Raw genomic sequence first — 15951 nt, forward strand, 5'->3', positions numbered from 1 at the left:
TGCTGTCAGTTGCTCCTTTTACTCCAGGAGCAATGATGGGAAGATTGTGCTCCACCCCAGTTCACTTCAGCACGTAGCAGCAGTCTGATACTCTGCTCCCATTTACAGATAGTAACTCAGTTAACTGGTTGTACACAAGCATGGCTCCATAGTAACAAATAATAACAGTGTGGGCCAGGGTGATAATGAAATTACTCTAGCATGGCTTTCTCTTGAGAGGAAAAGGAATTACTTTCATGCACAATTACTACAAAGCAAGGCAAATATAAAATAAATATATATAACAAACAGGCTTTTAAGACAAGTTGAATAAGAGGCCATAGCCAATAGAAAAGACACATCTAAAAAAGATTTTAGACCAAAAGAAAAAAGCTCAGAACTGAAGTTAATAAATTACAGTTCTTGAATATTGAAAAGCTTATTTTTCAATGCATGTTGGAGCAGACCTCAAGTGATGTTATATTTCAGGTATTTGGTGCTTAAAAACGTAATGTGACTTCTACATAGCTTTAGCAATATTCAGCATTCCTGTCCCAGAAAACCAGAGATCTTGAACGTAGCAACAGATCAGAGATTTATTAAAGCCCTGAACTATTAGACAAAAGTAAAGACGTATAATCTCATATGTATTCCACTTCTCTGAGTTTCAGTGAGGGCTGATTGACTTCTAAGAGAGATGTGTCGAGACAAAACTACAATATTTGAGCCTATTCAGAATAACCAATGGTCAGGTGTTTTCTAAATCTTGCTGAGACATAATTACTTGAATTATTCATTTGTTCTTTGACTTGATTATACTGTTACATAACCCTGTGTGTTGTCCACATACATATTTATGGTAGGATGTTTTGTTTTTCCACATTTTTTGAGCTAGTGATTATTATAGAGGTTGCACAGAAGATGTCTGGGAATGGAGCTTTGGAGAACTCAATGTCATATTTCTAACTTTAATGTGGAATTGGACAAACAGAAATAATAGACTTTTATCTGGAATCTGTAGAAAAGTGTGGTTCCAGGTTTCCATTGTTATCCCTGTGAATATGTTTGATGTGTTAGTTCATTGTTGACAGTTCAGATTAATAGTTACCATCAGTAGATAGATTTAAAGCTTGTTATCAGCGTCCACTGAGAAATATAGCATTGTGCATCCCCACTGCCCGGGGTTTGAAGAAAGGAAGATTTCCATGTCGCTGTAAGGTTGATTAGATTTAGCGTGTGTCTGCAAAGAATGATTTATCCTGAATTCACTCTATCGTCGCTCCATTCTTCTCATATGGATGTGAATGGGAATGTCTCTAAATTACTACCATGCCCAATGGACCGTAGTTTGATTCTGATGTCAAATATTGAAGGTCTTTTACTCCATCATAGAAAGTCGAGATATCTACAACTGCTCAGTGAAGATACATTACTTTAATTTACTATGAATAAATGGAACTTAATCTTATCTCTCATAAATAATTCAGACATTTCACCCTCTCAAATAGGCTTGTGCATCAGTCCACAAACAACAATATGCTTTTGTTGTCTTGGATGGTGATTACAGCAATTACAGATATTACAGCGGCCATCATGATAATTACAGCCATTATCATTAAGAAGGGTTGATGCTGGTTATGATTATCATTGTACCCTTCCAGATCTGTGTCAGTGGAGTGTCTGGAGCGCCTGGACAGTGTGTGCGGAGCCCTGCAGCGGGGGAGTCAGGCAGCGCTTCAGACGGCCCCTGGCCTCTCCTCCAGGACCCCTCTGTAAGAGCCAACAGACCCAGAGCCAGAGCTGCAACACAGGACTCTGCCCAGGTACAATTTATTTTATTTTACATTTTAGATCCTCACATACACAAAGGAAGTTAATCCAAAATGAAGTAGAAATGTCTTCAAGAAATGTGTGGGTCAAACAATTATATTGTGCTTTTGGTTGATAGTAACTAATTACTTTTACTCAAGTACTTTGCATAAGTAAAAGTATTTTGACAGTATGCTACTCCTTTTGCCCTTTAACATTTATTTTACAACCTTAATTACTAGCTACAATGCAGATTTAGTTTTAATACATTTGAAGTTATAAATGATTGTAGGTTAAGCTGAATAGCAGTTTATGAAGTAATTCAAATAAGTGATAAACACATTAAATCATCTTTAATTATAATTTTCTCATACGGCATGATCTGAAATGGGCTAATCTCTATGAGGAGTTATTTTACTGTTGGTACTTTTAATATATTATGATGCTTAAACTTTTGTACTTTTACTTGTAACTGAGCATATTTACACTATAGTACAGTATTAAAGTATTTCTTCTACCTGTGTGTTTTGTGTTCAGATCATTTATTGCAAAGACTTTATTCCCATGCAAGTCTTTTATATCACTCCTGGCAGAAAAGCCCACATGTTACTGTCTGCGGTCGTTTCAGTGAGCTTTGCTTTGCTTTCATGAAAAGTGGGAAAGATTGACTTTCCTTGTCTCTCAGGTGAGCGCTGTGAGGACAGGGGGCGGACCTACGAGGAGAGCTGTGCCAATCAATGTCCTCGCAGCTGCACTGACTTATGGGAGCATGTGCAGTGTCTCCAAGGAACCTGCCATCCAGGTACACTTTGACTTGTAGCATCGACAGTTGCTTTAAAGACTGCAAACTATTGGTTTCTCAATGTGTACTTTACTTAATCTCTCAGGTTGCCGTTGTCAAGAGGGACAGTTGTTGCAGGATGGCCATTGTGTGCCAGTGACAAAGTGTCGCTGTGGTATCCCATCAGGCAACGGGACGCTGGAGTTCCGCCCTATAGAGGAGCTTTCCATGGACTGTAACACCTGGTTAGAAGCAATTTACTTTTTTCAAGATTCAAGGCTTTTATTGTCATTTGTGCATAGCTAATGCAAATCTTAGGTCACAGGCTCCTCCAACAGTGCAACACCATAAAACAGATACAATAGTGAAAGTAAATAAAATAGAATATAGTAGAAATAGTGCAGAACAGTCTATATACAAGTAATTGGAATATTGATATATATATAAGTTGCAAACAGATGAACTTATGGATGTTCTTTCATCATTACAACATTCACATCACTTACTTTTATTTATCTCTTCAACAACTCTCTCCTTCCTCTTCAGTGTGTGTGAGAATGGTACTCTGGTGTGTACTAAGCTCCAGTGCCCGGTTTATGAGCCCTGGAGCCCATGGAGCTCGTGCTCAGCTTCCTGTGGGCGGGGCCAGATGACCAGGACACGCCTTTGCCAGGACACAGAGGGCGGTCCTTCCTGTGGGAACACCATGCAGACGGAGAGCTGTGATCTGCCATCATGTCCAGGTGTGACTTAGAGATGGCAAATAAGGATCCTTTTACGGACTCAAGGTCTTCTGAGTCAGTCATTGAAGAGATCCGGATCATACGAGTCCTTTGAGTCATATGAGTCACCAAGAGCGTAGATATCCTACCAGTGAAACAGGAGCACATAGTCTCCAACTTCAAATCAATTCAAATTTTAGAGCTACTAGTGAGGGCGGCAGTGCACTGTTTGTGTATTTTGAATTTGTCAGTTGAGGTTTGCATTTCACGAGCATATTAAACTATCGTTACATTAACCTCCGCTACACAAACATGATCTAACAACGTTTCTGTCTTAATGCTTGTTTATTGCAGTATTTGGCTTCTTACGGCCCGTCTACACTACAGGCATCAAAAAATCTTGAAGCTGGGCGTGTCTGAGGCTTGGCGATTTCTCGCGACCAACAACCAATCAGGAATCTCCCGCCCGCCCCCGGCATACACAGCAATAGCAATGTTAAAACGAAGTAAACTGGATATAAAATCCCCAAACAGGCGAAAACCTACCAGTTTCATCCACTGTCTCTGCAACCTCCCTTCATACCTCGCTCCTCTGGTTTGTATCCCGGTAGATGAACAGAGACTGATCATACAGCACCGGGTGATTCACTACCGCTATAATGAATTTTCCCTGACATTTTTTGAATATGAGGAAATGACCTGCGTAGTCTCTCCCAGCATACACGCGGTTTGATTGGCTAGCGCTTGTACTGTCAGATTTGCATACGTGGGATTTGATTGGCTGATGCCAAGCATCGAGCCAAAAGTTGAACATTGTTATTGAACATTGTTCAACTTTTGATGCCGATAGATGCTCGTGATGCTTGCAAAGCCATGCCATGCTCCCCACAATGCAGTTCGGCGAAGTTTAAAAATCTTCTACGTCACCCCATTCAAATGAATGGGCGAAGCGTTGAAAGCATTTTTCGATGCCTGTAGTGTAGACGGGCCGTTACACTTGACTGGGTGAAGTCGTCAAATGATCTGTGCACAGTATGCATCTATGTTATCACAAACAGCTGGCACTGAGTCTGAAAACCATGACGAGTTCGAAACCGTTTGCTCTTTCGCACTGTGTGGAGTAATCCACTCATTCAGTCTGCTCACCAAATCTGAGTCTGCTGTTGACTCGTGCATGATGAGTCTGGATCTGCTACGGTTACGGCTCTGAGTCCGCACGAGTCTGCTATGTTTTGCACAGTGAAGGAAGTTCCCTTGATTCAGTCAGTCAGGATTTGCGAATCTGTGTCTGCTGTTGACTCGTGCATGATGAGTGGATCTCTGGATCTGCTACGGTTACGGTTCTGAGTCCGCACGAGTCTGCAGGAAGTTTCACTGATCCGCGTGCCCTGAGCCAAACGATAACTTCTGGCAGCTATCCTACTTGATAAAGGGTAGGCAGATGGACTGGCGTACGTTGTAATGTGATTTTACATGTTATAAGGAGAGTAGCGAGTGAAGCAATTTATGGTTTTAATTTGTACGTCACCAGGTGTAGGACTCAAAGGACTCGGGTTAATGGAGTGGGGAGACTCGTCACTCCCAGGTCATTACTAGGATCCGGGTTAATGATCCGGATGAATCAGGACTCACCCATCTCTAGTTTGACTAGGAACAAGTACCAACATGCACAATTGAGAATGTGCCAACCTTTTTTACATCACACAGTGTTAAAAGTGAAAGTTGTGTCACCTGTTAATACTCCGCCTGTGTCCGACATCTCTCCCTCCAGCGGGATGTTTGTTGGGCGAGTGGTCATCCTGGAGTGAGTGCAGCGCCTCTTGTGGTGGGGGGTTGTCATCGCGGAACAAGACGGTCCTCAGAGAGCCGGAGCCTGGTGGGACGGCCTGTGTGGGACCACTAGAACAGCACACTGCCTGTAACACCAACAGCTGCCGGCCTGGTAACAAAAATAAACACACACACATCATTTCAATTTCTACATTTAGCACATTACATACTGTATTTTTACCAAGCAATAAAACTCTTAAGTTCTATTTGAATACAGTGGTAACTAAGCAACTCATAACCACATTAATTAGTTGTGTTCTCACTTTTTTATAGTTTTATGTGGTGAAAGGTGATCCCAAATGTGGCTAAGACAATCTGTTCTGAGGACAGATTGTAAAGTGTACGAAAAGAAAAATCCCACATATGTGTGTATTGAAATATATATATGGATCACCTGAGATGCCCCATAAATCAAATGACAAATGAGAATATAAAGTTAAACCTAATTTATTTATACTTTGATAAGGACAATACAAGTTCTTTATTTGAAATCAGCCCGTGTTTCTTTAGCTCAGTTTCCAAACACTGGTCCAGGAAGTTTGCTAAAGTGTTCCTGTCTGATGGCGGCCGCCTGCTCGTGTGTTCTCCACTTTTGCTCCGATAACCCTGTTTATCTGTGCTATGCGACTCTGCCATGTTTGCTCCGTCTCCTCATCCATGAACTCGAGTGTCGCGCTATCGGAAAGGGACATTTGATTTATTTTTCCGTCCTCCCGTTATGCAAATAGTTGAAGACCTTAAAGTAACCAACATTTTTTTGTGTTTAATAACTGCAATGTAATTCCTGCTGTTATCAACAGTAACGCGATACAGACATATGTAATCAGATTACAATACTTTGCAGCATGTTACCCCCAAAACTGTATATGAGACAGAATGAAATTCATTGTATGTTCGTTTATCTTTGTGTGTTGCAGAGTGTCCTCGAGGGCAGGTGTTCAGTGACTGTTCAGGCTCCTGTCCTTACACCTGTGAGGACTTGTGGCCCCACACTCAGTGTTTAACCGGACCCTGCTCTCCTGGGTGCAAGTGCCCCCCCGGACAGGTCTGGACACCCCGTGTGTTTTCATGTGTTTATGTGCATGTGTGTTTTTGTGTAGTTGGATCCTTTTACCCGTGAAATGATCTGATTCTCACGGTGTCCCCCACAGGTGCTGCATGAAGGCTCCTGTGTGTCCCAGGCTGAATGTCCCTGTTCACTGCTGTCCCTGCCGACTGCTTACCAGCGCTGGAATATGAGCACTGAGGAGATCACAGACACTCTGCTGCCAGCTGGAACAGCCTTTCAGCACCTCTGCAACACATGGTAATACATTACACATGAGCATCTAGACTCACACGGACACATAGTGCTTTTACATCGAGCTGACCATGTCCATTTGCTTAGTCAAATATTTCAAACATTACAAGCATGTTTACTTTAAATAATGGAGGGAAAAAAGGACTTGGGCAGGTTCCATTATAAGCTAGCTTTACTAAAACTCAACATGAATTTCTGGTTGATATTAAATAAATCCATGATATTAATATTTCACATCATTTACAGTAGTCATTTACTCCCAGCTTTCATCATTTCAACCCTTTGTCATTGGTCTAGATCAAGTGGCATATTAGTGCTGATGCTTTGAGTATGATCAAACAAACAACTTATCATCTCATGGTAGATTTTAGGGTACTGTTGGCACTGCTTGTGTCCACAACATGCAGGTATGGGAAGGCTGTATGTATTGGCCACATTTGAAAGAGCATTTTAAAATAACAAAGTCCCTGAGATGATTAATACACTACAGTAAACAGTAACTGAGTCCCAGAGGATATTGCTTATTCTCTGTGCATTTAGGAGGGTAGAACACAAAGAACACGAGGAGAAATTAGCATACTGTAGCTGACTTTGCACTCTATTAGAATTGGAAAGTTCATGCAGTTTTCGAGTTGTATTAATGTGTTGAATAAGGCTTGGCCTTAGCTGCAAATGGTGACACAAGGGAAAAACAGAATGTATGGTGGGTAAAGGAAACTGATATTAAACTTACATTTTTTACTGGATGCACACAAAGGTGAGCACATTATGAAACATTTTGTTTTTTGTGTTTTTATTGAAACACTTGCTTCAAGGTGACTTAAATATTTTGTATCAGCATATATACTATGGTTAGGTTAAGGAAACTAAAACCACACGGTTAAGAAGTTGTCTGATGGCAGGGTGTTGTATGAATAGGAGAGAATTACAATATGCAATGGGATTTATGTAAAGTGTTGTTAAAACATTAGGAAATTAGAACCGTACCACCGTCGGGTTGACCATATTGTGATTAATTCATGATAAATGTGCCACGCTATTCCAAGTAATCTGACAATGATATTTTGCAATTATAGACGCTACTCAAAAAAAGTGTTGTGTATCATTGGCAGAGTTGAGTTTCATTGTCTTAGTCAAACAACAATCCAGTTTGGTACTATGATATCTGCTGTAATAGATAGTCTAGTATACAGCAGACATAACGTAGGTCATCTCATCTTCGCAGACTCATTTTGATCCTCTTTAATAAATACTGAATGGATCAGCCTTGTGACATGAGGGAGGTTAGAGGGAACACATATGCAAAAATACACATCCAATCTTCATCCTGCGAGAAAGAGCCATACATATTATACATCAAGCAAAGAACCAACAAATCGATGATTTATCAAACTAAAAACACTAAAGCTACAAGACCTGGTTGACTATAAAACTATCCAAATGATGTTCAAAGAACCAAATCCAGGGACTTATTAGATGGAGAGGAAACATACACATGTTGAGAGGAAACTGCATTTTCAAAAAACCACCCATTCGAACAAATTCCAAACTTCATAGCATCCCAACAAAAGGTGTTCATCTGTGGAATTACTGTAATGATGAGCTGAAATACTGTGCAACTGTATCTAAACTAAAACAATTATTTAGAAACCAAATCCTGAATGGTTATGAGCAGGACCTGTGATCTATTGCTTGTCATTTCTTGTCATTGTAAAAGTTATTTGCTTTTGTTTGTTTTGAATGGAATGATTTGTTCTATAGGACCAAAAACGTTGTTAAGCTTCTTTTTGCCCCTTTTCAACAATTGTAATTGTGTATTTGTATACTGTGGTGCCGAGAGACGGGAGTCGGAGGCGGGGTATCAAAGTTACAAGCTCTACTTTTATTTAGCATCGGAACACACATGTAAACAACTTCATGCCCGGGAAGCGAAGACCGGCGGAAACAGGAAGTCCGGCTCACTCAAATGTCCGTGCGGAACAATACCCCAACCCATAGATCCGTGGGTGAATAATGTCAATCACCACACAAGCCCCCCCAGTATTCACCCATAGTCAAAATCCTCGTGCCTGGGAGGAAGTACCACCCGACCCCGGCGCGTACGGACCACAGGGGCCGAGGAGGGCGGGGCCGCAGGCGAGGGCAGGGGCGCCAACGAGGGCATCCCCACAGGGGGCGGGGGGCGGGCCATGGGAGGGCGGCCCCGACGTGGGGGCAGAGCCAACTCCAACGGCCTGGAAATGTCCACGTGAGCAGGCTTAATCCGATCAACGGACACAGTCTCAGGCCTGCCACCAACGTCCACCACCAGGCTCTTGTCCCCGTGACGTATGACCCTGAACGGACCGTCGTAAGGGGGCCGCAGGGGACCGCGGTGGGCGTCGTGGCGAATAAAAACGAAATCGGCCGACCGTAATCCGGGGGACACCCGGAAAGCTGGGTTGCTGTGCTGCGACGTGGGGACGGGCGTGAATGTCCCGGCGGTCTCCAGCAGGGAGGAGCGCTGCCCGGCTGCAGACCTTCACGAGTTGGGGAGCGCTGGATTTGTGAAAAACTCCCCTCTTCCTAAACCACTAATACCACAGTACTGGCAAAACGGGAGGAGCCGAGTGAAAAACAAGCGCCCCTCATCCCAATCCACCCACACCGCAGTATTTTTTTCTTTTTTTTTACCCAAAAAATATATTGTATATTATCGGGGCTATTAATACTGGTATCGGGTTTATCGGGATGACGTCATAATCGGGCCGATAATTATCGGCCCGATAATTATCGTGCATCCCTACTAATAATAATTGCTTAAGTTTCTCAGTTTTCAATAATGTCAGTTTTGCTTTTTCCCTCATATTGTGTCACTCACCTGATTTCTCTCTCTCTCAGTGTGTGTCAAAGAGGAGTTTTCAACTGTTCCTCGGAGATCTGTGATGGTGAGTGATGCTCTGTCACAGCTGTTCTTACCAAACGCATATCCTGCGCTTTATAGGGCCCCTCTCTTTTAACATGGAAAGTACCGGCAACAATAATCTTTGGTTGAACTGTCAGGTCCATGATAAATATGTCAACCTATCTATAGTGAGTAACAGCTGCTGAAACAGTTGGCTCAAATAACTGAGCGACAGTCACATCAATCACGGCCTACAAAGGCCATTACTTGGTTTTTGTTTTCGTAAACATATCATGATAACATCTTAAACTAGCAGAGGGAGAGAGATGAGAGATAATAGGAAGCAGAGTGTCACAAAGTACAAGCCCTGATCCTCATAAGAGACTCATGTGCGACTCGCTCTGTGATTCGACCAACGTTTTTATCTGTCATCGTTTTTATCCTCCTCTGGATGAGCTCTAAGTGAATTCCTCTTTCACAGAGAGCAGTGTATGACAGAGTTTGAAGGAAACATCTTATTTATATCTCAACCTGGGAGTTGTTTCATATTTTAAAAACTATTAATCATGATAATAGCAATAGTTCCATAGATGAGAGCAGCTCTAAGTCACTGCCTGGCAAAAATGATGGCCCCGCCCACTTTCCGCTGAAACCAAAGAATCAGTGCAAAGCAAAACAAATATTTGTCCCTGCCTAAAAGCTGCTGTGTTTTATATCACAAGCCAAACAACACAAAGATCTAAAGTTCAGATTTGCTATATTTTTACTTTAAAAATGACGATAAAATATATACGGCATGTTCAGTCATTACATGGAGGTCTGTGGGAAACACATCATCACAGCTATATTATAAGGCCAATATGGTCAATTGTCAAAGTAAACATGTAAAGTCAAATGAGTTACTGTATAGGCAGAATTCAAATATATAACACTGACAAGCCAAGGAAATGCCAGTTAAGTGTTTCTCCACCGGCAGATTGACAGAACATCAACCCCCTATTGCTTTTATTTGAACTTTATATCGTTGCGATCATCAATCTCCAATGACATTGTTTCATTATTTACCTGACTGACCATCGTAATTGGCGAAAACCTCAGAATCTGTGTTTACCGCCAGTCAAATGACAGCGAATGTTTCACCCAAAAAGGGGAAAATACTCGGGTGGGTTGCTCTCATCTAAAGTGGATATTTAGGAAACACACTCTGGTAAGAACATTGTTGAATCTATACAATGCTTTGTGTATTATTGTGTTGTTTTGATTATAATCCCTTTGTTCTTACCAGAGTCTGTTTGTCCGAAAACTCCACATGACCAATCGTCATTTTGGATTGAACATTTGAGATAAAGGTCCGGGTCTATTATTACTAGAAAGGTCCTTAGATCCTACCTGAGCCCCATCACATTTTATCTCTGTCAAAAAGAAGGAATAATACAAACATGTATTTGGTATTTAATGTGATTGATTATTCCTGCCTTCATCTTTTTGTTCATTTTTGTGTGACAGCCACATAAAGTAAACTGTCCTGGTTGAGACCAGAAATAAATGTGTTTCTTTTGTGCATCATGTGACTTCCTTCTAGTGTGTGTGTTTCCAATAACAAATGGCTTTTATTTATTGGGCCGAGCTGAAGAATAATGCTCTGATGGAAAATATTATAATGTCTTGTTTTATAGATGAGGGTTAATGAATACACTGACCTAAGCCTGTTTATCTCCCCCCTGCAGTGGACTGTGAGTGGTCCAGCTGGTCCCTGTGGACTCCGTGCTCAGAAAGCTGTGGTACGGGACAACAGAGCTCCAGCAGAACCATCCTGCAGCCCAGCCTGTATGGAGGGGCCCCATGTGAGGGCCCCGACCGCCGCACAACCACTTGCATTGCCCCTGACTGTGGTGAGTGAGGGGAGGAAAGCTAGCAGATGTTTTATTGATCATTATTCTGAATAGATTGTGCAGCAGCAGCAGGTGATTATTAACAGATAGTCAAGAAAGCACAGCATACAGAATCTTACTGAGTGCTTGACATATCAATATGAATGTTTGTGTCTCTGGACAGAAAAACTAAAAGTATATGAGTTAAACATCCATTAAGAGCAATATTTAACCTTTGATGGATGGTCAAAGTGATAATATCCTTTTCTATTCGAGCTGAGCCTTGACATAACTGCCAGACTTTCAGTACCTGTGATACTGCTAAAGACCTTGTTGTTAATACAATTGTATTATTAGCTTAAGGTTAAAAGGAAAAAATATAACAAATGAATCAGGGATCTGTCAATATTGAACTTAGACAGCTTTATCAGCTTATTATTGACTGTAATGCCGAAGTACTTGCACGACTCAACGATTTTTACAAACTTTTCAAATGACATCATAGTTTGTGATGTCAAGGCGGAAAGCCTGTATTCATTCAGGTTCTTGGGATATTTATTAAGAATTATTTGTATTTCTATAGTCCTATAGTCGAACAGATGGCCAATTTAATCAGCACAGTGGAACAGCATATGGTTACCATTGTTTCCAGGACCAGAATGTGTTGTGTTGTAGAGAAAGAAAAGGTTAACATTACTTCAGTAGTGTCATTTTTTCTAGCTGAAATCAAGCAATCAAATCTTAAATTAAACATGTTGAGTTAGCCCTGATTAAAAAACCTTTCTTAAATGTGTCATATATCCTACCCATGGTCCTAACCTCGTCCCAATCTGAGCCTTAATGCTTAATTTGCGTCAGTCCCATCAGTCCTTGCTTAAATTCACACCTTTTCACTTGTTCAATACCACCTTACTAGTATTTTAGCATTTCTTAAACTTAGAATAGATCTTTACTAACTCTTCATGGGAGTGGGTTTAGTGAGTGGGTGTTTTAACTCGTTTTATAAATGGTCTTTTAATATGTTAAATACAGCAAAAATGTCTCCTCTCCATCATACCATCCTCCTGTCTCATCTTCGCTCCTCTCTCTATTTGACCTCTACATCCTAACACCTTTTCTTCCCCTCATAACCCCTCCCTCCCCCTCCCCCTCCCCCTGCAGCGTGTCCTGACGGGGAGCGATGGAAGAGGAGTGAGTCGGAGGAGGTCCCGCTGTGTGAGAGGAGCTGCGAGGACATTTACTCCTCCTCTCCGGTGAACTGCAGCCACTCCACCGAGGGCTGCGTGTGTGAGGATGGACTCTACAGAAACTCTGAGGGTGTGTGTGTCATCCCCGCCCTCTGCCCCTGCCATGACCAGGGCATCATGCGAGAGGTACACACACAGACACACACACACACACACTGGCTCACACCCAGAGAAAACAGACATCTGCTGCTCAGCTTGTTCCCTTTGTACCTGCCTCATTGTTTTGCGAATCTGAAACTTAGCATAAGTGCAGTGTTTACGACCCCCCCCCCCCCCCCCGATTCACTGCCATTGTGTTATTTACTCATGAAGAATGGCCCATTAGAAGATGAGTGACATGCCCCTCGGACCACATTACACCACATTGCCTCTGCAGCCCTCAACCTTCATCAATTATGTAGGAGTGCCGTAGAAAAGCCGGGGACTGGGACCGTGACCGGGCAAGCCTGCCAGAAATTATTTATGAATGAGGGGATATTAAAGGATTATAAGAATTAATCATACACTGACAAGAGGTCATATCCCCCCCCTCTTGATCTTTTCTCTTCAGGCCTTTCATCCTCTCTTTGTTTCTTTCTTGCCTCTGCTTTATCTCTTAGTCCCTCTTCTGCTCTCATTAAAGGCTTCATGTTTAATCTCTCACTCTCTCCATCCCTTTTCCTTTTTATCCCCATTCTCTCTCACTCTTTCTATTTGTCTCTCTCTGTCAGCTGATGTTGACTAATTTCCCCATAAAGACCCTCTATAGTTTTCTAAATAAACTAGTTCTTGACTATAACAACAAACGGCTCAGTTGCGGCTTTCACACCAGCGCTTTTCCCTTTCTAGCTCCGAGCTAGAGCTTTTCTGGTTCAGCTCCGGTTTCCCTTTTCTGCTCCCGCTCTGTTCACACCGCCCAGAGCCCGACTGGTGCTGCCGCTGCTGCGTCATGACGTCACCGTTTACATCGCTGATTTTCTCCCCAACGGCGTTACGGCGCTCACACAACAACAACAACAACAACGGGGAACTGCGTCGGGTCGATGATCGTGTTGCTTTTAATCCATATTAAATTAAATGACGACTTCTCCAACTTTATGCTTTTCTCCAGAGTGCCGTGGTTCATTGTTTATTAATGTGTTTCTGCAGCATTTACCGACCGCTGCAGTGTTGGCTGCTCTTCCACGGGAGTTTATTCTCCCGTTAGCTCCCGGTTAGCTCACACTGCAGCGGCCGCTCTAAAGTATTCACTGTCCGACTCACACAAGCAGCTGATACATATCCCCAGTTCCCCTTAAGTGAATGTGTGTCAGTCTGAATTGACGCTGTTTGGTATCACAACGCTGTTATGAAAGTTTCTCTCTGGTATAAAATGGGTGATGTTAGCATAGCAACCGAAGCTAAACTGACTACTTGCTATCGCTATCCTATTGTGGCATAAACCGTTTTCTACAGGCACATTTTACCGGCGTATTTTTATTATGATTCTACTTGTGATAGTCGGACACGACAACCTGTGCAGCCCATGTATTGATTCCATCCGATAGCTGCTACAAAACAAAACGTCTGCCTCTCTCCACAATGATCAATAACAATGAACGGATGGTCAAAGTAAGGTACAAATAAACAGAATCACACGAAGCCTGGTTAGTGTTGCCTGACTTTATAAAGTGTGTTTATAAGCACTACTGCTTGTAGGCAGGCATGACAGTCGACCCATGTTCAGGGGAGGTGGGTTTAGTTTCCCGCACGCCTCGAAGTAAGAGAGACGTAAGCGACGCCACCTCTTAGCTCCGAAGCTCTTGCCTCTAGACCGACAATCTTTTGGAGCTGGAAATGAACCGGATTCCGGAGCTAAGAGGCGGCGCCGCTGCGGTGTGAACAGGAAAAACCGGCACTTTTCAGGCTCCAGCTCCGAGCCGGAGCTGAAAACGCGTTGGTGTGAAAGGGGCAAGTGTGAGCTACAGTACAAATGCACCCCCTAGTCCAGGGGTGGCCAACCCGCGGCTCTCGAGACGCATGTGGCTCTTTGCCTAGTTTCATGCGGCTCTTCAGTTCATATCGAATTGTATATGTGTGAGTTTGGAGGAGAGACACTGACTCCTGACTAGTGTTGCACGGTGTACCGATACTTGAAAGGTATACCGCGATACCCTGCCGTTAAAAACGTTACGATTCCTCCGTTTCATTAGTAGGCCTATCGGTACTTTAAGAATGACGGGGAAAAGTACTCCGGTGAGAAAGCGCCGTTTTAATAAGAGCCGTGTGTTCAACGCTCTGCTTCCAATCCCTGCACTGCAGCCGTGCCTGCAGTCCCGCCCCTCTCAAGCACGCTCTAAGTCCCTCCCCTCTCTCATGCACGCGCTAGCTGCCAGAGCATGTGAGAAAACGAGAAGCATGGCTGCAAGTGGGAGTGCAACTGCCGCTGCGCCTCGGCTTGTTGACAAAAAAGACGCCAGAAGCGACATTTTGATGTATTTTAGCTATATCTCTGACAGTGAGGGCAAGCCTACGGACACCATGAGGCCTGTCTGTAAGACATTTATTAATTGTATTTAATACGAATTCTTGTCATTTATTTTATTTATTGTTCTCATTGTTTAAAAGGTTGTGTTATGGTTATGGTTCTGGTGTGAAATAAAGCACAATAATTACTAGGGCCGGGACTTTAACGCGTTAATTAAGATTAATTAATTACACAAAAATTAACGCGTTAAAAAAATTAACGCATTTTAATCGCACTTATTTTTGCACCGCGGAACGTTTCTCACTGGATGAGTTTCAGGCGTACCGATTATACTGGAGCACCAACTAACGTTCATGACTTCAGACAACAACAAACCACAGTGAACAACAGTGGGAAATGTTGTTTTAAAAAACGGACAGATGGAAGCGTCGATAAGAGCACGGTTGTGTGCAAATTATGCAAAAAGGAATTCGCATATCACCGCAGCACATCAAGCCTCAAGTATCACCTCAATGCAAAACATATAGCAGCTAGCGTGGAAGCTAGCGTGGACGTTAGCCTCTTTTATCGCGTTCACACCAAAAAGAGCCGGTACTAAAATTAGTTCATGAGAACCTTTTTACCCCCACGAAAGTCCCTGCTAGAGAGCAGAGAGCTGCTAGAGAGCAGGGACTTTCGTAAGGCTCTCTTGTGAGAAAAGAGCTATATTTCTGATTGGCTGGGCGGATTGCAAACCACGCCCCGTAAAACTCCCAAAAAGTTTTGTGAATTTTATTATCCTCGCATTAGCATTATTAGCATTAGCACAGCGCAGAAACGCAGAGAGACTAATTTATGGCAACACAAAATAAAACATGGGAGATGAGGAGGTGTCGGCGTTCTGGCGATTTACTCGGAAGGCTGCTGGGACTCCCAGCAGCTTCTACTGAAGCCAGTCCCCAACTCCGGGGACTTCCGGCCGGGGACTTTGGGCGGCAGTATACGCCGTGAAGTGGTTTGCGGCCTGCCAGTAAACCCAAAGCAGAAGAAGAAGAAGTGACGTCAGCGGCTTCATTTGCCTAATCCACCCCCAGGTTCAAAGA

At 42.8% G+C, this 15951-nt stretch overlaps 1 protein-coding gene across 5 annotated transcripts in view; it reads left to right on the forward strand.

Moving 5' to 3' along the window:
- The window catches only part of scospondin (subcommissural organ spondin), a 132784-nt gene that overhangs the window by 100891 nt on the left and 15942 nt on the right, over nucleotides 1-15951 (forward strand). For 3 of the 5 annotated variants that reach the window (XM_034234658.1, XM_034234675.1, XM_034234666.1), the window contains 10 exons: nucleotides 1641-1802; nucleotides 2474-2590; nucleotides 2676-2814; nucleotides 3116-3312; nucleotides 5063-5233; nucleotides 6039-6166; nucleotides 6273-6427; nucleotides 9302-9348; nucleotides 11033-11197; nucleotides 12338-12549. In XM_034234658.1, the coding sequence (XP_034090549.1) occupies nucleotides 1641-1802; nucleotides 2474-2590; nucleotides 2676-2814; nucleotides 3116-3312; nucleotides 5063-5233; nucleotides 6039-6166; nucleotides 6273-6427; nucleotides 9302-9348; nucleotides 11033-11197; nucleotides 12338-12549 (1493 nt within the window). Of the gene's footprint in view, nucleotides 1-1640; nucleotides 1803-2473; nucleotides 2591-2675; nucleotides 2815-3115; nucleotides 3313-4822; nucleotides 4949-5062; nucleotides 5234-6038; nucleotides 6167-6272; nucleotides 6428-9301; nucleotides 9349-11032; nucleotides 11198-12337; nucleotides 12550-15951 lie in introns of those variants that run through there. The other 2 variants (XR_004570838.1, XM_034234690.1) reach the window with 2 other exon arrangements.

Source organism: Gymnodraco acuticeps, unplaced genomic scaffold (genome assembly GCF_902827175.1).
Source record: "Gymnodraco acuticeps unplaced genomic scaffold, fGymAcu1.1, whole genome shotgun sequence".
Lineage (NCBI taxonomy): Eukaryota > Metazoa > Chordata > Actinopteri > Perciformes > Bathydraconidae > Gymnodraco > Gymnodraco acuticeps.